The sequence below is a fragment of the Pristiophorus japonicus genome, chromosome 14, assembly GCF_044704955.1.
Source record: "Pristiophorus japonicus isolate sPriJap1 chromosome 14, sPriJap1.hap1, whole genome shotgun sequence".
NCBI classification, from domain to species: domain Eukaryota; kingdom Metazoa; phylum Chordata; class Chondrichthyes; family Pristiophoridae; genus Pristiophorus; species Pristiophorus japonicus.
In genome coordinates this window covers 78,360,426-78,386,106 of record NC_091990.1, presented here as the reverse complement: position 1 = coordinate 78,386,106, position 25,681 = coordinate 78,360,426, and the positions used below count along the sequence as shown (strand labels likewise).

Sequence of the window (25,681 nt, the reverse complement as noted above, 5' to 3'; positions counted from 1 at the left end):
TAAAAGACATACTAGGGTACAAATGAAATATATATGCCAAATAGATTAAAGCTTTGGTTAACTTTCAGGTTCGAAGTAAATGAGGAATTTTAAAGAACATTAAGGGGCTGAAATTGGAAAACTTACCGCCCACTGCCGCTGACATTGCTCGAACCGCCCAGTGCCACTTTCGATGTGGCCTGGAGTGGGCGGGAGGGGAGAGCCATCGGGAAGCGCCCGCCGACGTCAGCAGATAGCCAATGTGTGTAAGTAGTCTCCCGCCCGCCGAGATGCCAGATTGGTGCGGGCGGGAGTCGGCGGGAGTCAATGGCAGGGCGGCTGCGTTGTGGCTGCTCTGTCCCCAACGGTAAGTGTCAAGATGGGGGAAAACAGGTTCGTGACATTTTATAATTTCTTTCTTTACAGGGACTTACCTGTATGGGGTCCCCTGAAGGTCATCAGATATTTTTTTTCTGCTTTTTATTTTTAGGTGTTCGACCCTCCGTGGGCCCGACGCCATCCTCGGCGGCACTTGGGCGGCAAGCACATTTTCCGCAGAGAATGAGAGTTCCCGCCGTCTCACACCCAGATTGGCAGCATATGTCACTGCTTTGCCGCTCGCCGATCTTCGAGGGACCTTGCTGATGAAAACCCCGCCCAAAGAACCATCAGGGACCTCGGCGGCCCTTTGTGCAACATTTGGGCGCGTGGGGGCCTTCATCAAATTTGGGCCCATAGATAGAATTTAACTTTCTACATCTAGAGAGAGAAAGAAACAAGTAAAATTATAAAGTGTTTTTGTGTGAGTGAAACAAACGATTATTGGACGATAGGTTGCCAAATCCCTACTTAGTCTAATAGTGGCTCAATTTAAAATCACAAGTGATGAATGTGGCTTCATTGTTTATGAAGCCTCAACTTTCTTTAGTGGTATTTAATGCCAAAACACACAAGTTAAATGCAGCCCAAGGTGATCTCATTTCATATCAAACATGTCTTTACCTAAATCTTCCTGACTGTTGACATTTTCATTATCTTCAGTTTACTTTTAAAGGTACAAACAAGTTAATGTGTTGCAGAGCAGAATAAAAGTGAGAAACTTTAGTGCTTAGAAAAGTAACATCAATTACTTGTGCCTTGATGGGTCAGATTCTGTGACATTTTGAGCTGGATAATGGCGCCAGGGTACTGGACCACTAGCAATACGTGTGTCTGCTCACAAATCTGTTCCGTTCACTGGATGAAGCAATGTCAGCCCCTTTGCACATTTTACTCTCGGTACATCTCTGTGACACAATTCTTTTTTGATTCATTCTCGATATGTGGGCATCACAAGGCCGGCATTTAATGCTCATCCCAAGTAGCCCTGAGTCATAGTTTGATACAACTGAATGGCTTGCGAGACCACTTTGGAGGGAAATTAAAAATCAACCCTGTGGTGTGGGTCTGGAGTCACATACAGGCCAGAACAGGTAAGGACGGCAGATTTCCTTCCTTAAAGAACATTAGTGATGAAAATGTGACAGCTTCATACCAACAACAACACCTTACATTTATATAGCACCTTTAACTTAGTAAAACATCCCAAGGCGCATGACAGGAGCGTTATAAAACTAAATTTGGCACCGAGCCACATAAGGAGATACTAGGGCAGATGTCAAACAGGTACATTTTAAAGAGTGTCTTAAAGGAGGACAGAGAGGCGTAGAGGTTCAGGGAGGGAATTCCAGAGCTTCGGGACTTGGCAGCTGAAGGCACGCCCACCGATGGTTGAGTGATTATAATCAGGGATGCTCAAGAGACTAGATCGGAGGAGCGCAGACATCTCTGCGGGTTTGTGGGGCTGAAGGAGATTACAGAGATAGAGAGGGGCGAGGCCACGAAGGGATTGAAAGCAAGGATGAGAATTTTAAAGTTGCTTAACCAGGAGACAATGTAGTTCAGCGAGCACAGGGGTGGTGGCTATTTTTACAGATACTAACTTTGAAAAACTGAATTTAAATGATCAAACTGCCAGTAATCTCCTTATCTAGATTACTGGTCCAGTAACATAAACATGTCTTACCTACCTACCTAGCTACCTTGCCTTACCTACACTGGCATACCTCAGGTGCATTGTCAGGCCCCAGCATGCAATGACGGGCTGCTGACTGCACTTTATGCATCAGGTACCTTCCTAGTGTGGGACGCGGGTCACTAGGCATGAGCTGGGGAAAAGTCATGGGGATCACTAGACAAAGGTACCAGGGGGCCAAGGGTGCTGGGCGGGCAAAGACTAAGTGAGAAACTTTAATCTAACCCGCTGGGTGAGAAACTGACGGCTTTGGGTCAGACGTCCATTTTACGCCCCACCCATTTTTATTCTCCATTGACTTCTGCATCCTGGAAGCCAGAGCTCCCATCAGAAAAAGGCGGGAGCCTAATAAATAATTGCAAGTCAGGTTAAATGATCCCATTCTTTTCTCAGCCCACCTGACTGCAGCCAGTTTGTGCTCCCACCCACCCACCCACCAAGCAAGTCAGGAGGTCGCCAGTTCCAGTGATAATTATCCAGATCTTCAGGGATGGAATTGTTGGAGATGTTTTTATGGCAGTTGCTTATGGGTTTTTGCACCTTAAAGGATTTAAAATGTGATGTAGCTGCTCTTTAGATTATGCGCGCACGTTTCCTGTTGCTCCACAGTGCTGATTTTTTGTGTTCTTGATAGTAAGTACACAAAAATTACCTTCATATTTTGTCATTTTATAGCTCACAATTGAAGACTATTTGACCTCGACGCTTTCAAACTGTGGCAGGAGGTTGACTCCGGTGCAGTGTCACAGGATGGAGTTGAAACTGGTCTTTGGCAATAGTGCCCAACGAGTGATGGTGAAACGACAGCCTGTTCTACACCCCACCTTCAACGGAAAAGAACATTAGGCAGGGTGTAAAACAGGCTTCAGATTTACTGTCGACCATTTTGCGTTATTACTAAGACTAATTTCACCCCCATGTTTCTTATGTTAATATGTAACAGAGACAATCATTGCACCTTTTGTCCCAGGTTGTTCACCAGCTCGCAGGCTGTAATGTCTTTTTAAAGACTGCACTCCAGGTTCCATATGCTCCAGCAGATTACACCCATTGTATGATGTCAGTCATTACTATAATGGGTCTGTAAATGAGCTGACCTGGGAAACACTGTTAACAATAGCTCTCTTGAGCGCAATTCTTTTTCCATTGGCATTACAGCGGCTTAACACACCGTATAGAGATTCATCTCCAAGCCGCCAAGCTGATGAGTAATATTTGACGCCAACAATGTCTCCGCATGATCTTGTAAATTCCCTGGGAGGATAGATGCACCAGTGTTCTCACTCAGGCCAACATGCCCAGCATCGAAGCACTGACCACACTCGACTTGCTCTGTTGGGCAGGCGCTTTACTCGGAACTCCTACTTGGCAAGTGAGCCCTGTATTGGACTGTTCAGTCACCTGAGAACTCACTTTTAGAGTAGAAGCAAGTCTTCCTTGATTTCGAGGGACTGCCTATGATGATGAATGTTTACAGCCGAAAAAGGCCTTTCTGCCCAACAGGTCCATGGCAGTGTTTATGATCCACATGAGCCTCCTTCCACCCTTCATCATCTAACCCCTTCAATATATCCTTCTATTCTTTTCTCCCTCGTATTTATCGAACTTCCCCTTAAATGCAACAATGCCAATTACCTCAACTACTCCTTGTGGTAGCGGGTTCCACATTCTCACCACACATTTGGTAAATATGTTCCTCCTGAATTCCCTATTGAATTTATTAGTAACTACATTGATGGCCCCTAGTTCTGGTCCCCTGTAAGTGGAAACATCTTCTCTACATCTAACCTTTTCATAATCTTAAAGACCTCTATCAGGTCAATTTTCAGCTCCTTTTTATAATATGGAGGCCAGAGCTGTCCACAGTACTCCAAGTATGGTCTAACCAAGGTTCTAAACAAGTTTGACATAGCTTCTCTGCTTTTCAATTCTATCCCTCTAGAAATGAACCCTAGTGCTTGTTTTTTTTTTATGGCCTTATTAACCTGCGTCGCTATTTTTAGTGATTTGTGTATCTGTAACCTCTGCTCCTTTGCCCCACTTAGACACCTCTTTTCCAAGAAGTATATGGTTTCCTTATTCTTTGTACCAAAACTTACCAACTCACACTTATCGATTGAAGTTTATCTGACAATTAAATTCCCATTCTGCAAGTTTATTCATGTATTGCTGTATTTTGAAAGGAAGACTTACATATATACAGCACCTTTCACGACCACCGAGATGTCCTTTACATAAAGTACTTTTTGAAGTGTTGTCGCTGTTGTAATATAGGAAATGCGACAGCCAATGTGCACACAGCAAGCTCCCACCAACAGCAATGTGATAATGACGAGATAATCTGTTTTAGTAATGTTGGTTGAGGGATAGGTATTGGTCAGGACACCGGGGATAACTCTCCTGCTCTTCTTCAAAATAGTGCCATGGGATATTTTATGTCCACTTGAGAGCAGATAAGGCCTCGGTTCAACATCTCAATGTCTCAGTTTAATGTCTCATCCGAAAGATGGCACCTCCGACAGTGCAGCAGTCCCTCAGCACTGCACTGGAGTGTCAGCCCACATTTTTGTGCTCCAGTCTCTGGACTGGGACCTAAAACCCATAACCTTCTGTCTTAGAGGCGAGGGTGCTACCAACTGAGCCATAGCTGTCCTCAGCTGTATTAACTACAGCCCCTCAATTTGGTGTCATCTGCAAATTTTGAAATTGCACTTCTGATTCCCAATGGTGTAAACGGTGAACAACAGTGGTCCCAGCACTGATCCTTGTGGAACACCAGTTCCTATCATTTGTCAGTCTGAGTAATTATCTTTAACCCCTATTCTGTTTTCTGTTTTGTAGCCAGCTTACTATCCATTCTGTTAATTATCCCCTGACTCCACATGTTCTGACTGTAGTCATGAATTTACTATGTGGTGCTGAATCGAAGGCGTTTATAAAATCCAAATATATTACATCTACTACATTACCCTTATCTACCCTTTCTATTAATTCTTCAAAGAATGCAATAAGTTTGGTCAAGCATGGCCTTCCCTTTTGAAATCAGTACTGACTACTCTTCATTCTATTTTTAGATTCTAGATGTTTTTCTTTGAGCAAGGATTCTATTATCTTTCTTGCCACCAACATTAAGATTCTGACCACTGATTGCTTCCTCAGCCTACTGCAGCAGTTTTCAGCCAGAACCAACACTTTAAAGGCTGCACTCGAATTTCCATGCACCTCAGCACATTACTCCCATTTTACAAGGATTTTACACAGATGGAAAGGTAAATGAACAGACTCGGGAAATTCTGCCGCAAATTTCTCTCCAGACCATCAGAGGGTGCAACTTAATTTCCACTGTTGTAAATGCAGTACAACTCACTATCTTGAATTTTTAGGCCGCACCGTACTCTTTCCATGAGAGTACCTTAACATGCAATTACAATTGAGGAAAATTTCCTCTGTGTGTCATTTGTAGTGAAATTGTAAACATATGTATTCACCACAGAATCTCAGCAGCTGTTGATTTGCTCAACTGCTCATTCACCGCTATTTTTCAAGTTTGAAGGATGCAAATTTGAATGTATTTGGTGCGGAACCAGGTTAGCCATCAATCACTAGATCTGTGTTGATTATATCAAGCTCTACCATGCCTCACTTTCCTTTGTCAAAGTCATCTACAACTCTTTGATCATCTACTACATACCACCTCATCTCTCCCCTCCACCTGCACCTATAACAACAGGCGCGAGGAGCTTATGAATTTTTCACCATCAAGGTAGAGTTAATCAGGGTAATTTTAACCTAAGTCACTGGGCCAGAAACCCACAGGATTTTACACTCCACTCAATATTAGTCTCCACTAATTTCAACACTGCTGTCGTTACTCTCCTCAAAAAACCCACCCTCAACCTTTCTATCCTCACTAACTACCAGTGGGCAGGGAAGTGGACCTGAGTCTATGATCGGATCAGCCATGATCGTATTAAATGGCACAGCAGGCTTGAGGGGCCGTATGGCCTACTCCTGCTCCTATTTCTAAATCTAACCTTCCTTTCCTCTTCAAATCCTTGCACATTTGTCATTTCCCAGCTTCATGACCACCTCCCCTACAAATCCCTATTTGAATTGCACCAAACTCATTTCCAACTCTCCCATAGCAACAAATTGGCCCTAACCAAAGTTACAAATAGCATTCTTTATGATTATGATCCATGATTCCTCTTTGCCGTCTGTTGTGTATGGAGAAAGAGTCAGACTGAACACTGTGAGCTCAAAGTAATGTGTGACCGTAGTCTTTTATTGCAGGTCTCCAGAGTGCCTCTCCAACCTGTGAAGCTTCCTTAAATACCTGTGCTCCCAAGGGATTGTGGTATCCCTTGGGACTCCAGGGGATGAACCCTCTGGTGGCTGTACAGAGTAAATACAAATCCACATATATAACAACACTCCTGCCCCCAAAAGTCAATAGTGTAACTATTTACAAGGTGAGTCGATCTGGGGCCCTTCTTGCCCTGGTTGATCGTCTCGGTGTGAAAGCTGGTGTTGTTGAATAATTTGCTGGGCCCTTGCTGGGCTGCCTGGTGTGTTGGGCGCTGCAGGGCTGCTGTGGATGATGGGTTCTGCTTCGTGGTCAACCGTGGTGCCGGTTGCCACTGGTGTGTATGTTGGGGATCAAAAAAGGTGGGGTCCAAGGTGGGTTGCTCAGGATAGTCCGTGAATCTGAGTTTGATTTGGTCCAAGTGTTTCCGATGAATGAGTCCATTTGAAAGTTTGACCCGAAACATCCTGCTCCCCTCTTTGGCCACGACAGCCTGGGAAGCCACTTGGGATCTTGTCTATAATTTAATACAAATACAGGATCATTGATTTCAATCTCACGTGACACATTTGCGCTATCATGGTATGCACTTTGTTGAAGCCGCCTGCTCTCTACCTGTTCTTGTAGATCAGGGTGTACTAACGAGAGCCTTGTCTTAAGTGCTCTTTTCATGAGCAGTTCAGCAGGTGGGATCCCAGTGTGTGAGTGGGGTCTTGTGCGGTAGCTAAGCAGGACTCGGGATAGGTGAGTCTGCAGTGAGCCTTCAGTTACCCTCTTCAAGCCTTGCGTGATGGTTTGCACTGCTCTCTCTGCCTGACCATTGGACGTTGGTTTAAACGGGGCAGATGTGACATGTTTGATCCCGTTACGGGTCATGAATTCTTTGAACTCAGCACTGGTAAAACATGGCCCGTTGTCGCTCACCAGGACATCGGGTAAGCCGTGAGTGGCAAACATGGCCCACAGACTTTCAGTAGTGGCAGCGGACGTGCTAACCGACATTATCTCACATTCAATCCACTTGGAGTACGCGTCTACAACCATAAGGAACATTTTACCTAAGAACGGGCCTGCATAGTCGACGTGTACTCTAGACCACGGTTTGGAGAGCCAAGATCATAAACTTAGCGGCGACTCCCTGGGTGCATTGCTTAACTGCGAGCATGTATTACATCTGTGAACGCAGGATTCTAAGCCCACATCAATACCGGGCCACCACACATGGGATCTGGCTATTGCTTTCATCATTACGATGCCTGGGTGGGTACTGTGGAGGTCATTGATGAAGGTGTCTCTGCCCTTCTTGGGGACCACTACTTGATTGCCCCACAGAAGGCAGTATAGACATTTCATCTTTGTGCCGCTGGAACGACTTTATCTCTTCCTGCATTTCCACTGGGACACTGGACCAGCTCCCGTGAAACACACAGCTTTTGACTAGATATGATAAGGGGTTCTGGCAGGTTCAGGTTTTGATCTGCCGAGCAGTGACGAGTGATTGTTCACTCTCAAATGCTTCCATTACCATGGCTAGATCTGCGGGCTGTGCTATTTCCACCCCCGTGGTGCACAATGGCAGTCTACTGAGAGCATCAGCGCAGTTTTCTGTGCCTGGCCTGTGGTGGATGGCATAATTGTATGCGGACAATGTGAGCGCCCATCTCTGGATGCGGGCCGATGCGTTGGTTTTTATCCCTTTACTCTCGGAAAACAGGGATATAAGTGGCTTATGGTCAGTTTCCAATTCGAATTTTAGCCCAAACAGGAGGTATTGATGCATTTTCCTTACCCAATAAAGACACGCTAACACTTCTTTTTCAATCATGCTGTAGGCTCTCTCAGCCTAAGACAGACTCCTGGATGCATAAGCAACCAGTTGCAGTTTTCCGAAATCATTAGCTTGTTACAATACACATCCAACGCCATATGACAACGCATCACATGCTTGTACCAAACGCTTACATGGATCATACAACAGAAGCAATTTGTTTGAGCATAACAATTTTCTCGCTTTTACAAAGGCATTTTCTTGGCTTTTGCCCCAAACCCATTCGCCCCCTTTTCATAGTAAGACATGCAGTGTGCTGAGACCCGGAAAGAAGTTACCAAAGTAGTTCAAGAGTCCCAGAAATGACCGCATCTCCGTCACGTTCTGTGGACTCGGTGCGTTCTCAATTGCCTCTGTCTTCGCGTTAGTGGGCCCGATGCCGTCCACCGCGACCCTCCGTCCCAAGAACTCCACTTCAGGCGCCAGGAAAACGCACTTCGAGCATTTTAACTTGAGCCCCACGTGGTTGAGTCGATTAAGAACCTCCTCCAGGTTCTGCAGGTGCTTGACTGTGTTCTGACCTGTGACCAAGATGTTGTCCTGGTGTGCGGGACCGACTTCAGTAAACTTTCCATGTTTCTTTGGAATATCGCCGCCGCTGATCGGATTCCAAACGGGCTTCTGTTATAAACAAAAAGACCTTTGTGCATGTTGATGCAGGTGAGGGCCTTCGATGATTCCTCCAGTTCCTGCGTCATGTGGCTGAAGTCAGATCCAGCTTCATGAACGTCTTTCCTCCCGCCAGCATTGCAAAGAGGTCGTCGGTCTTTGGTAGTGGGTATTGGTCCTGCAGGGAGAAACGAATGATAGTTACTTTGCAATCGTCACAGATTATGATGGTGCCATCACCCTTGAGGACTGGGACAATAGGACTGGCCCACTCGCTGAACTTGATCGGTGAAATGATGCCCTCTCTTTGCAGCCGGTCCAGCTCGATCTCTACCCTTTCTCTCATCATGTACGGTACTGCTCTCGCCTTGTGATGGATGAGTCGCACCCCCACAATTAGGTGGATCTGCACTTTTGCTCCTTGGAATTTCCCGATGCCTGGTTCGAACAGCGAAGGAAATTTGTTTAAGATCTGGGCACACGAAGTGTCGTCAGCGGGCGATAGCGCTCGGACATCGTCCCAGTTCCAGTGTATCTTTCCCAGCCAGCTCCTGCCGAGCAGCGTGGGACCATTGCCCGGTACCACCCAGAGTGATAGCTTCTGCACCGCTCCATCGTAAGAGACCTTTACGGTAGCACTGCCGATTACAGAAATCAGTTCTTTCATGCAAATTCTTAGTTTCGTGCGAACTGGAGTTAAGACTGGCCTTGAGGCCTTGTTGCACCACAACCTTTCGAAAGTCTTTTTGTCCATGATGGATTGGCTCGCACCCGTGTCGAGCTCCATTGACACCGGGAGTCCATTTAGTTCAACATTCAGCATTATCGGGGGACAATTCATGGTGAATGTGTGCACCCCATGTACCTCTGCCTCCTCTATCTGAGGCTCTGATTCATTGTGATCCTCCATGGATCTGTCCTCCTCTGCAACATTGTGGTTTGCAGCTTTAACAGGCTTTTCAGCTCGCCTGCACACTCGTTGGAGGTATCCCATTGTTCCACAGCCCTTGCAAACGTACTCTTTGAAGCGGCATGAATGGAAATGATGATCAACATGGTGTTAATGGCCTTGCATTCATCACCCTTGATGGTGGGCTCTGAGTCATCTGTGGACGTGCAGCTGCAAGTATGTGTGACCTGCCCTGTACATTATGATTCGAAAACAGCACCACTTTGTTCACAGTACTTGTAGCAGCACTTGTGTGCTGAGAGATTTGCTTCGTATTGCCACTGGTGGCAATGAACGCCTGGGCTATCGCTATAGCCTTTGTTGGGGTCTCTACAGTCAAAGGTTTGCGAAGTATGGTTTTGTGGCCAATACCAAGTACGAAAAAGCCTCTGAGCATGTGTTCCAAATGTCTTTCAAATTCGCAATGTCCTGCCAGGCGTCTTAGCTCGGCGACATAACTCGCCACTTCCTGACCTTCAGATCTTTTGTAGGTTTAGAACTGGTACGTCGCCATCAGAACACTTTCCTTCGGGTGCAAATGCTCTCGGACCAGTGTGCACAAATCATCGTACAATTTCTCCGCGGGTTTCGCTGGAGTGAGCAGATTCTTCATGAGGCCATACGTTGGTTCCCCACAGGCGGTGAGGAGGATCGCCCTTCATTTGGCAGTGCTCTCTTCCCCATCTAGCTCGTTGGCCACGAAGTGTTGGTCGAGTCGCTTCACAGAAGTTTCCCAATCCTCTCCCTCCGAGAATTTCTCCAGGATGCCCACTGTTCTCTGCATCTTTGGGTTCGCTATCTGTATCTTGTCGCCAGTTGTTGTGTATGGAGAAAGAGTCAGACTGAACACTGTGAGCTCAAAGTAAAGTGTAACCGTAGTCTTTTATTGCAGGTCTCCAGAGTGTCTCGCCAACCTTTGAAGCCTCCTTAAATTCCTGTGCTTCCAAGGGATTATGGGATCCCTTGGGACTCCAGGGGATGAGCCCTCTGGTGGCTGTACGGAGTAAATACAAGTCCACATATATAACACCGTCTTTGCAGCCGTTGACACAATCTGCTGCACCATCCTCCTCCAATGCCTCTAAACATAGAAACATAGAAACATAGAAAATAGGTGCAGGAGCAGGCCATTCAGCCCTTCTAGCCTGCACCGCCATTCAATGAGTTCATGGCTGAACATGAAACTTCAGTACCCCCTTCCTGCTTTCTCGCCATAACCCTTGATCCCCCGAGTAGTAAGGACTTCATCTAACTCCCTTTTGAATATATTTAGTGAATTGGCCTCAACTACTTTCTGTGGTAGAGAATTCCACAGGTTCACCACTCTCTGGGCGAAGAAGTTTCTCCTCATCTCGGTCCTAAATGGCTTACCCCTTATCCTCAGACTGTGACCCCTGGTTCTGGACTTCCCCAACATTGGGAACATTCTTTCTGCATCTAACCTGTCTAAACCCGTCAGAATTTTAAACTTTTCTATGAGGTCCCCTCTCATTCTTCTGAACTCCAGTGAATACAAGCCCAGTTGATCCAATCTTTCTTGATAGGTCAGTCCCGCCATCCCGGGAATCAGTCTGGTGAACCTTCGCTGCACTCCCTCAATAGCAAGAATGTCCTTCCTCAAGTTAGGAGACCAAAACTGTACACAATACTCCAGGTGTGGCCTCACCAAGGCCCTGTACAACTGTAGCAACACCTCCCTGCCCCTGTATTCAAATCCCCTCGCTATGAAGGCCAACATGCCATTTGCTTTCTTAACCGCCTGCTGTACCTGCATGCTAACCTTCAATGACTGATGTACCATGACACCCAGGTCTCGTTGCACCTTCCCTTTTCCTAATCTGTCACCATTCAGATAATAGTCTGTCTCTCTGTTTTTACCACCAAAGTGGATAACCTCACATTTATCCACATTATACTTCATCTGCCATGCATTTGCCCACTCACCTAACCTATCCAAGTCACTCTGCAGCCTAATAGCATCCTCTTCGCAGCTCACACTGCCACCCAACTTAGTATCATCCGCAAATTTGGAGATACTGCATTTAATCCCCTCGTCTAAATCATTAATGTACAATGTAAACAGCTGGGGCCCCAGCACAGAACCTTGCGGCACTCCTCTAGTCACTGCCTGCCATTCTGAAAAGTACCCGTTTACTCCTACTCTTTGCTTCCTGTCTGACAACCAGTTCTCAATCCACGTCAGCACACTACCCCCAATCCCATGTGCTTTAACTTTGCACATTAATCTCTTGTGTGGGACCTTGTCGAAAGCCTTCTGAAAGTCCAAATATACCACATCAACTGGTTCTCCTTTGTCCACTTTACTGGAAACATCCTCAAAAAATTCCAGAAGATTTGTCAAGCACGATTTCCCTTTCACAAATCCATGCTGACTTGGACCTATCATGTCACCATTTTCCAAATGCACTGCTATGACATCCTTAATAATTGATTCCATCATTTTACCCACTACTGAGGTCAGGCTGACCGGTCTATAATTCCCTGTTTTCTCTCTCCCTCCTTTTTTAAAAAGTGGGGTTACATTGGCTACCCTCCACTCCATAGGAACTGATCCAGAGTCAATGGAATGTTGGAAAATGACTGTCAATGCATCCGCTATTTCCAAGGCCACCTCCTTAAGTACTCTAGGATGCAGTCCATCAGGCCCTGGGGATTTATCGGCCTTCAATCCCATCAATTTTCCCAACACAATTTCCCGACTAAGATTTCCCTCAGTTCCCCCTCCTTACTAGACCCTCTGACCTCTTTTATATCAGGAAGGTTGTTTGTATCCTCCTTAGTGAATACCGAACCAAAGTACTTGTTCAATTGGTCTGCCATTTCTTTGTTCCCCGTTATGACTTCCCCTGATTCTGACTGCAGGGGACCTACGTTTGTCTTCACCAACCTTTTTCTCTTTACATACCTATAGAAACTTTTGCAATCCGCCTTAATGTTCCCTGCAAGCTTCTTCTCGTACTCCATTTTCCCTGCCCTAATCAAACCCTTTGTCCTCCTCTGCTGAGTTCTAAATTTCTCCCAGTCCCCAGGTTCGCTGCTATTTCTGGCCAATTTGTATGCCACTTCCTTGGCTTTAATACTATCCCTGATTTCCCTTGATAGCCACGGTTGAGCCACCTTCCCTTTTTTATTTTTACGCCAGACAGGAATGTACAATTGTTGTAATTCATCCATGCGGTCTCTAAATGTCTGCCATTGCCCATCCACAGTCAACCCCCTAAGTATCATTCGCCAATCTATCCTAGCCAATTCACGCCTCATACCTTCAAAGTTACCCTTCTTTAAGTTCTGGACCATGGTCTCTGAAATTACTGTTTCATTCTCCATCCTAATGCAGAATTCCACCATATTATGGTCACTCTTCCCCAAGGGGCCTCGCACAATGAGATTGCTAATTAATCCTCTCTCATTACACAACACCCAGTCTAAGATGGCCTCCCCCCTAGTTGGTTCCTCAACATATTGGTCTAGAAAACCATCCCTTATGCACTCCAGGAAATCCTCCTCCACCGTATTGCTTCCAGTTTGGCTAGCCCAATCTATGTGCATATTAAAGTCACCCATTATAACTGCTACACCTTTAATGCATGCACCCCTAATTTCCTGTTTGATGCCCTCCCCAACATCCCTATTACTGTTTGGAGGTCTGTACACAATTCCTACTAACGTTTTTTGCCCTTTGGTGTTCTGCAGCTCTACCCATAGATTCCACATCATCCAAGCTAATGTCTTTCCTAACTATTGCATTAATCTCCTCTTTAACTAGCAATGCTACCCCACCTCCTTTTCCTTTTATTCTATCCTTCCTGAATGTTGAATACCCCTGAATGTTGAGTTCCCAGCCCTGATCATCCTGGAGCCACGTCTCCGTAATCCCAATCACATCATATTTGTTAACATCTATTTGCACAATTAATTCATCCACCTTATTGAGGATACTCCTTGCATTAAGACACAAAGCCTTCAGGCTTGTTTTATTAACACCCTTTGTCCTTTTAGAATTTTGCTGTACAGTGGCCCTTTTTGTTCTTTGCCTTGGGTTTCTCTGCCCTCCACTTTTCCTCATCTCCTTTCTGTCTTTTGCTTTTGTCTCCTTTTTGTTTCCCTCTGTCTCCCTGCATTGGTTCCCATCCCCCTGCCATATTAGTTTAAATCCTCCCCAACAGCACTAGCAAACACTCCCCCTAGGACATTGGTTCCGGTCCTGCCCAGGTGCAGACCGTCCGGTTTGTACTGGTCCCACCTCCCCCAGAACCGGTCCCAATGCCCCAGGAATTTGAATCCCTCCCTGCTGCACCACTGCTCAAGCCACGTATTCATCTGCGCTATCCTGCGATTCCTACTCTGACTATCACGTGGCACTGGTAGCAATCCCGAGATTACTACTTTTGAGGTCCTACTTTTTAATTTAGCTCCTAGCTCCTTAAATTCGTTTCGTAGGACCTCATCCCTTTTTTTACCTATGTCGTTGGTACCAATGTGCACCACGACAACTGGCTGTTCTCCCTCCCATTTCAGAATGTCCTGCACCCGCTCCGAGACATCCTTGACCCTTGCACCAGGGAGGCAACATACCATCCTGGAGTCTCGGTTGCGGCCGCAGAAACGCCTATCTATTCCCCTCACAATTGAATCCCCTATCACTATCGCTCTCCCACTCTTTTTCTTGCCCTCCTGTGCAGCAGAGCCAGCCACGGTGCCATGAACTTGGCTGCTGCTGCCCTCCCCTGATGAGTCATTCCCCTCAACAGTACCCAAAGCGGTGTATCTGTTTTGCAGGGGGATGACCACAGGGGACCCCTGCACTACCTTCCTTGCACTACTCTTCCTGCTGGTCTTCCATTCCCTATCTGGCTGTGGACCCTTTCCCTGCGGTAAGACCAACTCACTACACGTGATACTCACGTCATTCTCAGCATCGTGGATGCTCCAGAGTAAATCCACCCTCAGCTCCAATTCCGTAACGCGGACCGTCAGGAGTCGGAGGTGGACACACTTCCCGCACACGTAGTCGTCAGGGACACCGGAAGTGTCCCTGAGTTCCCACATGGTACAGGAGGAGCATAACACCCGACCGAGCTCTCCTGCCATGTCTTAACCCTTAGATACACTTAAACTGGTAATAACAATGTTAAAAGTTACTGACCAATATAAGAAGAAAAAGAAAAACTACTCACCAATCACCAGCCAATCACTTACCCCCTAGGCTGTGACGTCACCTTTGTATCTTTGCCTTCTCCCTGTAACTGCACCGGTACGCCTCTCGCCGACCCCGGACTCGCGCTGCTCCGAGCTCCCGCCTCCTCGACTGACTGCTCGAACTGCTCGACTCCCGCTGGCCTTTATAGGCCTCTCGCCGACCCCGGACTCGCGCTGCTCCGAGCTCCCGCCTCCTTGACTGACTGCTCGAACTGCTCGACTCCCGCTGGCCTTTTTAGGCCTCTCTATCCATTGTTCTTCCATGGGGCAGTCTTTGCTTGGGTCCCCTATTGAATCGTCGCAAGGGCTTGCCTTCTGACCCATACAGTGTGGAAAAGGGCCTCTGCAACCTTGGTGAATGGCACGACCAACAGGGTATTTCCTTAACCAATTAGATTAAAGGATTGAGAAATAAACAGAAGGAGGACTGCGAAGGATGGTGAATTGGACAGAACTATTCCTGGACAGAATGGAGATAATTCCCCTGTCAATCACACTGCTGAGTGACTGGGATTGATTTGATGCACAGACTTTCTGTTATGTAAATATTCTCCACTCCCTGCGTTTTGTTGGATCAATCACCATGCTTTTGTCGGGAGATTTTTTTAAATTCCTTCCTGGGATGGAGGGCTATCGCCTCAAAAGGGAATTGGATAAATACATGAAGGAGAAAAAATTGCAGGGATATGGGGAAAGGGCGGGGGATGAGATTCACTGGATTGCTCTTCGAAAGTGCCGGCGTAGCTTCGATGGGCCGAATGGCCTCCTTCTGTGCTGCGCTGTGCTGTGCTAAACTCCTGACAGAAATGTAAGTCCAGTAATTATCAGCATAATTACTATATAACCCTTTTAAGGTGTGATAATTGTTAATAACTGCCAATCAACTAGAAACTAAACAACAATAAGTGTGGAGTCTCATTCTTTTAGGTTGTGAATTATTATCGGAGTTCTTAAAAATGTCACATTTTTTATTAAAATGTTTTCTTCCTTTTCCTTTCTGTCTTTTTTCTCTCCCTCCTAATCCAATCTTTCTTTCACTTTATTTATATTTCTGTACCAATTACGTTGGTTTTCCGATGTTGAGCCCAGAATTGGACAATATTCCAGCTGGGGCTAAGCTAGTGCTTTATACAGGTTTAGCATAACTGCCTGGCTTTGGTATTCTCTGCCTTTATGTATAAAGCCCAGGATCCCCTTTGCTTTATTAACTGCTTAGTTAACCTGTCCTGACACCTTCAAAGATTTGTGCACAAATACCCTCAGGTCTCTCTGTTCTTACACCCCCTTTAAAATTGTACCAATTAGCATGTATTGTCTCGACTCATTCTTCCCAGCATAATGTATCACCTCACACTTTTCTGCGTTGAATTTTATCTGCCATGCATCTGCCCATTCCACCAGCTGGTCTATGTCCTCATGAAGTCTATTAGTATCTTCCTCGCTGTTCACTACACTTCTAGGTTTCTTGTCATCTGCAAATTTTGAAATTGTGCCCTGTACCCCCAAGCCCAAATCATTATATATCAAAAACACCAATGGGCCTAGTACTGAACCTTGGGAACGCCACTGTATACTTCCCTCCAGTAAAAAATCATCCATTCACCACAGATCTCTGGCTTCGAATCCTCAGCTAATTTTGTAGAATGGTCACAGCGCAGAAGGCGGCCATTTGGCCCATCGAGCCCGTGCCAGCTCTCTGCAAGAGCACCTCAGCCAGCCTCACTCCCTCGCCCTTTCCCCGTAGCCCTGCAATTTATTTCCTTTAGGTAACATAAATACAAGTTTGCTGTTTTTTTGTAAAGTCACATTCGTGTAGTTCACAATGGGACTAAGTAGCCAATTAGAGATCCACCGTTTAGTGATGTTTGAAAATTGTAGGATGATTATTCCTGCTTTCATCCATTTCTTTGACAATGAGTTCAGGGAGAAGGGACAAGGATAGAAACCATTCATGAAAATTGCCCTGCAATGAAATTTTCATTGGCAACTTGCAGGATAGTCCACACAGCACAACTGGATTGCAGCCGAAAAAAGCATCTCCATTTCTGACTCATGGTACAAAGTGATTATAGTTCCACAGCACCTGGCCTACCTGTGAGTAACTTTGCTGTTAAACAGCGTGAAATGGAAGAGTATCATTTAAATTGCCTTGTATGAAAAGTAAAGCCTTGTAGCACAGATCAAAAAAGAAACTAGGGGCCATAGTCTCAGAATAAGGGGCCGCCCATTTAAAACTGAGATGAGGAGGAATTTCTTCTCTCAGAAGGTTATAAATCTATGGAATTCTCTGTTCCAGAGAGCTGTGGAAGCTGGGTCATTGAATATATTTAAGGTGGAGATAGACAGATTTTTGAGCGATAAGGGAGTAAAGGGTTATGGGGAGCGGGCGGGGAAGTGGAGCTGAGTCCATGATCAGATCAGCCATGATCTTATTAAATGGCAGAGCAGGCTCGAGGGGCCAAATGGCCTACTCTACTCCTATTTCTTATGTTCTTATCAAACGAGATATAATATCATGCTTGGTGCGAGCAAAGTTGATCTCCTGCTCTATTAATTAATATCCAGTTTTCTGCATCTCAGTAAATTCCATGGGCTAGAAATTTGGTTGCTTTGCATCACCTGTTAACGCCCGAGAGGGACGGTAACGGGCCGTTGAGCTCTTACCAATCGAGCGCCGCTCCGGCAGTGCCTCCCGCGACCTTCAGTCTACTGACTGCGCTAAGAGTCAGTGCTGTGCATTCTAGCACCACACACTGGGTGATGTCACCGACTGTCCCCATAGCGCCGGAGTCGTGAACCTGACTGCTCTCGCCTGCCATAGCGCCTGCCGCGACTTCCGACAGGGCGAGCAGACGTCACGGAGAAGCTGCCGGGGCGATATGTCCGAGGGGGAGCAGGGGGGCAATTCAAATGAAATTGTTTCCCATTAATGCATCTCTGCCAGATGCTGGACCCTATTGTTTTTCTGTAACTTTCTGGGGGATCCAGCTGACCTCCCCTTTAGGTGTGGGATGCCGGTTTCCTAGTGGCAGACCTTCAGCAGCACTCCCGCGATAGCACCCCAGGAATCAGGGTTAGCGCCCTGCGAGGGGTGTGGAATACTTCCCTTAATGCTCCCCTCTTCTTTTGGGGCGCTAAAAATGAATATCCCGGTTGGAGCCTCTGTTACAAAATACTGGGTTTACAGTGACTCTGAAAGCTTTCTGGTGAAACATTTATATAATCGTAATAGAAACAGAAAGCCAAAAGCCTAATATTTCTCAGAACAAACAGAAAGTACTTCAGAGAGAGCGCAACAGAATTCTGTTTCAGTATCAGGTCCATCATGAATATAGGGGCTCTGTTGTGTTCGATGGATTGACTATGAATACCAGCTTTTGATTGCCTGTTAAAGAGTATACATTATGGGGCGCCCCGACCTGTGTGAGAACACCACCGCAGGTCGGGGCTATAAATAGAGCTGGAGTGCGGGCCCTGGAACATCGCGGGCGGAGGTGCGGCGAATGAGGGTACGGGACCCAGAAGAGCCGAGGGCCCAGGGGCAGCACGGGCCAGCCCACACTGCGATATGTGTACGCACTCGGTCCGTGCAGCAGAGCAGGTCTCCAGTCATCCTGGTTAACCCTTGCCACTGGATTAAGGTCTAGCTCTGTCAAGCCTGTGTGGTGGCAGGTGTGCACACGTTAAAAAAATCCACGCACAGGCATTTTCCACCCCCTCAACTGGAGTTCAGGACTGGAACATCGGGTCCTTCATTGAAACATCTGTGAACTCTTGTGGAAGCAAGTCATCCTCGTTCGAGGGACCACCTATGATGAAAGAGTATGTAGAAGATCTCATGGTATTATTCAAAGAAGAGCAGGGGAGTTCTTTTAACATCCTAGCCAGGGAAGTTCTTCTGATATCCTAGCCAACACCCATCCCACCATCATAATCTGGTATTTGTCCCACTGCTGTCTGCGACCTCACTGAGTGCAAATAGGCCGCCTCACTGATTGCATGACAAAAAGTCATTTACTGGGTGTAAAGCATTAAGAATATGAAAGGAGCTCTATAAATACAAGTTCTTTCTTTCATTAGTTTATCGTAACATAAATGACCAAGAGGCAAATGGAGGATACTGTGACGCAGCATTAAGAATGTGAATGAGTTAACTTTTTTGTTGGGAGAATAAATTCTGGTTTGACTTGGCTCAGTGAGAATCATTGTTAATGAAATTACTTTTTCGGTATTCAGTCCAAGCCGCTCAGCCACTTGTAACCCAATAGCAGTGCAACATATTGTGTACAGTATGCAAAGGTAAAAGACCTACACCATATTTGAATTAAACAACATCTGGCATGAAACAGCAAATGAAACATGCTTTCTATTTAATTACTGCCAATTTTTTTTACTTCACACAAGTTTAGTAATGCTTGGAGTATTTTTTGTAGTCTCTTCTTTAACAATATACTGTTACACTACAGTAACTATGACAAGCGAGAGAAAGTGCATCCAGATGGGTTACATAATAAATATTTTATTCTGAAATAGCAAGAATGTTCTCAAACTGTATTTACATCACCACCCTTGCATTGATATAAATTATTTGGTATACAAGTAACCATATAACTAGGGCTGGATTTTCGGCTGTGATGATTTCGGGGCGGTAATCGCAGTGGGGTGATAAAATTTGCACCCGGGAAGAGTTTGCGCCTCAGTCAGTAACATTGTCTGCTGGGCCCTGAGTCAGGGGGCGCAGCACTAAGAGAAGTGTTGTACACCTCTCTGGGGCGTTCGGGTGGGAAACTCCTGAGCTAAAGAGCCGGGCTGGGAGAAAATCAAACCTAAACAAAAACACAAAAACATTCCCAAAACATTGCCCGCGCCACCACAACAAAACAAAGTTAAAAGAAAAAACAATCACAGTTACCTTAGGAGTCCATTACTTACCTCTCGGCAGTCAGTATCGTTGGGCTGCCCGATTTCCCAGGCGGTCACTGCGGGGTGTACGGGTCGGGCTGAAGTCAAAACTCACACCGGTGTCGCTACCAGGGGCATTGCACACCGACGCAGCTCTTCCAGGCGGTGCTGCTCCGCCCTGCCGCAAAACCGGACCCGAGGATCGCTGTGAGGCACTGGAAGCTGATTGCCCGCCCAGAGCACCTCACCGCCGCCATTGCCACCTCTCCGGGGTGAAAATCGGAGCACAGAGGAGCCGAGAATCAGTCTCCTGGTGTATGAAATGACTATCTCATGCTTGTTTGAGTCCCAAGTATGAAGTACAAATCCAACAACAAACTACACTGATTTGGTAGCATCAACTACTATTTTAAATCTCCGTATTTAAAAAAACCAAAGGTGCAGTCCATAAATATGGTAACAGCTTTCAATTACTTCAGAATATTAATGTACCCCATGTAAAGGGAGCTGGGGGTGTGGGTTCGAATCCACACTCCCCTAGGGTTCTGTACGTGTGATTTATGAGGATGGGAGATTAATGAGGCACCAGATACAGTGGGTAAGAGTACAAAATGGCTAATGTTGTTTATTTAGAATAGTAAACACCAAGATAGAGGGCATAGGAAGAGGTTATAAATAGCAGTAATGGCACAATCTCACTCAACAACACAAAAAATCTTGCAACAGGGAAGGGGAAAATAAGAGGTTAAAACATTCCACTCACACAAGCACACCTCCCACTTCCACCCTTCTCACCAATCCCTATCCTAAATTGAGTCTGTGAGGGGGTTTGGGCTCTACTCACAATCCTATCAACTCCGGGGTTCTGGGGGCACTTATTTCAGCTCGGGGTCCCTCTGGGGTGGGTTTTACGTTGTTGGTCGGTTCGGTTTTCCTCCTCGATGTTGCGTCGGTTTCTTCTCTTTGCCTTTCGGTTGGCTCCTAAGCAAAAAGCTGCTGGAGTTAAGCACACCTTCCCCAGAGCGAGGGCCCTGTGAAAAGCTGACTCAACTCCCAAAAGCTGACTCCAACCTCCAACCTCTGGTTGGTTTCCTTGCTCAGTTCAGCTGTGGGAAGTCACTGCCACTGCCTGTTGGTTTTCAGTCTCGGTGGCTTCGTCTGCGGAACTGCTGCTTCTTCCTCTGGTGGAGCGAGATGGAGCGAGAGCTCTCTCTAGATACAAGCTGCAAGCTGCAAGCTCCAAGCTCTCCAACTTCCAAAACCTCCCCCACCTTCCAAAACCTCCAACCTCTCCAACTTCCTTGTGTGTTTTTGCAGCTTTTCTTATAGTCCGTTCATGGGGTGTGAATGGCAGTTCGATGTGTCTGGAATGATGATGATTGTTCACTATCTCGACAGAGGTGACACTCTGTCTGGGCTGGCCAAACTGATTGCATCAGACCTGTGGGCCTTTGTTTAATTATTCAAACTGATACCCTTTGTGTTGCCTTGTGTATTACTGGAGAGATTTTGCCTGTACAGGGTGGCCAGAGTCCCATCATCCTCCGCGGTTTACAGGCTGTTGGCTGCAATTGATCATTTTAAACATGGCATCTTTCCATTCTCCCTGCCACATGTCTCCGTGGTTGGTTTTGCAGAACCTTACACCCAAAAGCAATGAACCATAAACAAAGTGCAATATGAAAAAGTTCTACATCAAACTTAAATATTGCTGCACAAAATCTGGACCAACCTTTCACTGGTTCGCATGACTCTACTTCTCCAAGCCCCACGTTGCAGAGTACAAATTACAATTATGTACAATAGTCTCGTTTTAAGCCATTTTCAAATACATTTCTGCTAATAGGCTTCCAAAAAAAGTTCAATTAACCTGACTCAAAAAATTATTTCCAACTACATGCTGTATTTTTATTATATTGACCCGGATTTTGCAATCCGGATAATGGTGAACTGGCAGCATTTGCCGTCATTCCGCCTTTGAAACTGCCTGCGACTTTGGGATTTGGCGTCAAGCTGTAGTCTGTCACTCACTGCTCCGACACAGGCTACACCGTGCCCCACCCACAGAACCGGCAATGAGTGTCATCACTGAAATTAGCGAAACTGACAAAAACTTTGGCACTACCACAGTAATTACGCTGTTGAAGTCCCCACTGAAACTTAGGCCCGAAGGGATTAGGTGTAACTGGGATTTTAACAGCGTATGACTGCTAAACAAAGATTATGGGCCAGAAAAACACATTTTAATTTTGTGCAGTGTGAAGTTTATCCATTTTAATAAATTAAAAATTTAAGAAACTTGTTCTTGAAGATTGTTCATCTTTATTTTATGTGAGAGCCTCAATGTTTGATTTGCTCTCTCTAACATTTTTGAAAAGTTAGAATTTTAAGAGCCTACCCACTGTGAGAATGTTGCCTTTTGATTGGCTGCTTGGACAGCTTGTTGACATCACAGCAACTCGCACTATGGGATCCCAGCGATTGATTTGAATTGAACAACGGAAAACCCAAATTTCTCTACATGGGGATCGCTAGATCTTTGTGCGAAGCTTACTCCAGGGCCAGCAGTAAATGCCTTTGCTTCGCCGCTGACCGCCATTGTATTCTATGGGAATCATAGCATAGTTGTTGTTACATTACTAGTCAGTTGTTGTTACATTACTGGACTAGTAATCCAGAAGCCTGAGTTCAAAACCCACCTGGGCAGCTGGGGACTTTAAATTCAGTTAATTAAATAAATCTGGAACAAAAAGCTAGTATCATTAATGGTGACCATGAAACTATCGGATTGTCGGAAAAACCCATCTGGTTCATTGATGTCCTTTAGAGAAGAAAGTCTGGCCTATAAGTGACTCCAGACCCGATGCAATATGGTTGATTCTTAACTGCCCTCCGAAATGGCTGAGCGAGCCATTCAGTTGTAATAAACGGCTATGAGAAATAATAATAATAATAAAACCAGCTGGACCACCCGGCATCGACCTCGGCACTGGCTTCGGACACGACAACGGCACACCCAGCCCAGTTAACCCTGCGAAATCCTCCTCACCAGCATCTGGAGACTTGCGGCAAAATTGGGAGAGCTGTCCCACAGTCTAGTCAACCAACAGCCTGACATAGTCATAGTCACAGAATCATACCTTCGTCCAATATCCCAGACTCTTCCATCGACGACATTCAGGCTTGGGCTGATGTGTGGTCTGACTGTTACTTGCCACTCAAGTGCTGGGCAGACTATCTACAACAAGCAAGAGTCTGACCACCTCCCCTTGACATTCAACAACATTACCATCACCAAGTACCCCATCAATATCCTAGGGGTCACCATTGACCAGAAACTTAACTGCACAAGCTTCATAAATACTATGGCAACAAGAGCGGGTCAGAGGCTGGGTATTCTGCGGTGAGTATCTCACCTCATGACTCCCCAAAGTCTTTCCACCATCTACAGGGCACAAGTCAGGAGTGTGATGGAATACTCTCCACTTGCCTGGATGAGTGCAGCTCCAACAACATTCAAGAAGCTCAACAACATCCAGGACAAAACAGCCCACTTGCTTGATTGGTACCCCATCCACCACCTTAAACATTCACTCCCTCCATCACTGACATACCCTGGCTGCAGTGTGTACCATCTACAAGATGCACTGCAGCAACTCGCCAAGGCTTCTTTGACAGCACCTCACAAACCCACCACCTCGACCATCTAGAAGGACAAGGGCAGCAGGCGCATGGGAACACCATCACCTCCAAGTTAACCTCCAAGTCACACACTATCCTGACTTGGAAATATATCGCTGTTCCTTCATCGTCGTTGGGTCAAAATCCTGGAACTTCCTCCTGAACAGCATTTTGGGAGAACGTTCAGCACACGGACTGCAGCAGTTCAAAAACACGGCTCACCACCACCTTCTCAAGGGCAATTAGGGATGGGCAATAAATGCTGGCCTTGCCACATCCCAGGATCAAATTTTAACAAAAAGACTTGCATTTATATAGCGCCTACCACGACCACCGGATGTCTCAAAGAGCTTGACAGCCAATGAAGTACTTTTGGCGTATAATCACTGTTGTAATGTGGGAAACGTGGCAGCCAATTTGCACACAACAAGCTCCCACAAACAGTAATGTGAAAATGACCAGATAATCTGTTTTTTTGTTGTGTTGATTGAGCGATAAATATTGGCCAGGTCACCGGAGATAACTCCCCTGCTCTTTTTCAAAATAGTGCCATGGGATCTTTTACGTCCACCTGAGAGAGCAGACGGGTCCTTGGTTTAACATCTCATCTGAAAGATGGCACCTCCGACAGTGCAACACTCCCTCAGCACTGTACTGGAGTGTTAGCCTAGACTTTTGTGCCAAGTCCCTGGAGTGGGACCTGAACCCACAACTTTCTGACCCAGAGGCGAGTGTGCTGCCCACTGAGCACACCCACAGCTGACTAAAATAAATTTTAGTTTGACAATTGGACCACAATTTTATTCCAATAAAATTCCATGAAGAAATTGATCATAGTTGCATTCTAATATTTAAAGCATGGAAATAATGGCCCTGAAATTCTGGCCTCCCCGGATCCGTATGAAGTTTCTATGGACCTGGGAAGGCATCGGAAAAGCCGGTTTTCAACATGCAATACGCATGCGCTGGAAACTGGCATTTCCGATCTGTCAAGTTTCTGGCTTGACAGATCGTAGCCAGATCAGGAGTGAGGACACTTGCAAGTGGAAATTTCCGATATTTACGCTTCCAAATGTCCTCAAAAATCTTGCGTCTGAAAAAGCAGGCGCATAGTCCACTTTTACAGGTGCAAGTGTTTTAAAAAAACATATAAAAATAAAGTTATTAAAACATATTATCATTAAAAGCCCTTCCCACAATGGTAAGTTTATTTTTAAAAACTTTAAAAAAAACAAGACATTTTCTTTTAAAGATATTAATAACTTTAATTTAAATGAATGTAGTGTAATTATTTTCTTTTTTTAGTGTTTTGGGTGTTTCGGGCTCTATCACAATCATAGTAATAGGAGTTTAGGATCCTGTGGAACTCCTATTACTATGATACCTTACCTGATTGGCTGCCCAAAGCCATGTGAGTGCAGCTCGAGACCTGCGCACGCGTCGACGTGCACGTGCTGCGAATCGCAGTCGAAGGAGGCCACAGCATGGGAAGATCCAACGTGGGCACCAGCTTAAGGTAGGTGCGTATTTTTTCTCTAAAATGTCCGTGGGAAGGCCAAACCGGAATTTCAGGGCCATTAATTTTTGATAAAATTGAAAACTAATTTTGAATATTTCTACATCAAGACTGAGCGAAGAAGCATTTCTAAACTTTCCAAAACAGACTTGACAAAGAAACAAAACCCACAAATATCTGAAAAGCTCGAGTGTACGGTTTTCTGGTATTTTGCTGCAAAGGTATATCAATCTGCAAGGGTTTAGCATCTATTGTTCAGAGATTACAGAAGTCTGACAAGTTTATTAAAAGACAGACATAAACATATGTTCTAGATGCAAAGAAACGTTTCCAGTATACAGGTATCAATTTTCAAAAAGAACAAGAGTATGACGAGAGGAAGTTACTGATATAAAGCTTGGTTTATAGCTGCATCCTTAACGATCAATTCATGTATGATAGGCAGCCCTGTCCACAATTCTTCACCTCACGGTTGGAGGCCTGAATGGACATCACTTACAGAAACAAGTCTGTTACACTCCTGTCTTCAAGACTAAATGGAAATGACAACTGAACAGCTTCTATTTGTCGACAGCCAATCAATATTGCTTTTATTTAAGAACGCCCAGATCATCCAG

General features: G+C 45.7%; 1 protein-coding gene across 3 annotated transcripts in view; it reads right to left on the bottom strand.

Moving 5' to 3' along the window:
* LOC139279954 (mucin-2-like) overlaps nucleotides 1-19,998 on the bottom strand; it is a 242,283-nt gene extending 222,285 nt beyond the window's left edge. The window contains exons 1-4 of one of the 3 annotated variants that reach the window (XM_070899304.1): nucleotides 19,898-19,922; nucleotides 18,667-18,774; nucleotides 2,706-2,866; nucleotides 414-738 (exon numbers count right to left, since the gene is read on the bottom strand). In XM_070899304.1, coding sequence (XP_070755405.1) covers nucleotides 414-438 — 25 coding nt within the window. In that variant the 5' untranslated portion in view covers nucleotides 439-738; nucleotides 2,706-2,866; nucleotides 18,667-18,774; nucleotides 19,898-19,922. Of the gene's footprint in view, nucleotides 1-413; nucleotides 739-2,705; nucleotides 2,878-18,666; nucleotides 18,775-19,897 lie in introns of all 3 variants that reach the window. The other 2 variants (XM_070899303.1, XM_070899305.1) reach the window with 2 other exon arrangements.
* Nucleotides 19,999-25,681: the final 5,683 nt, after the last annotated feature.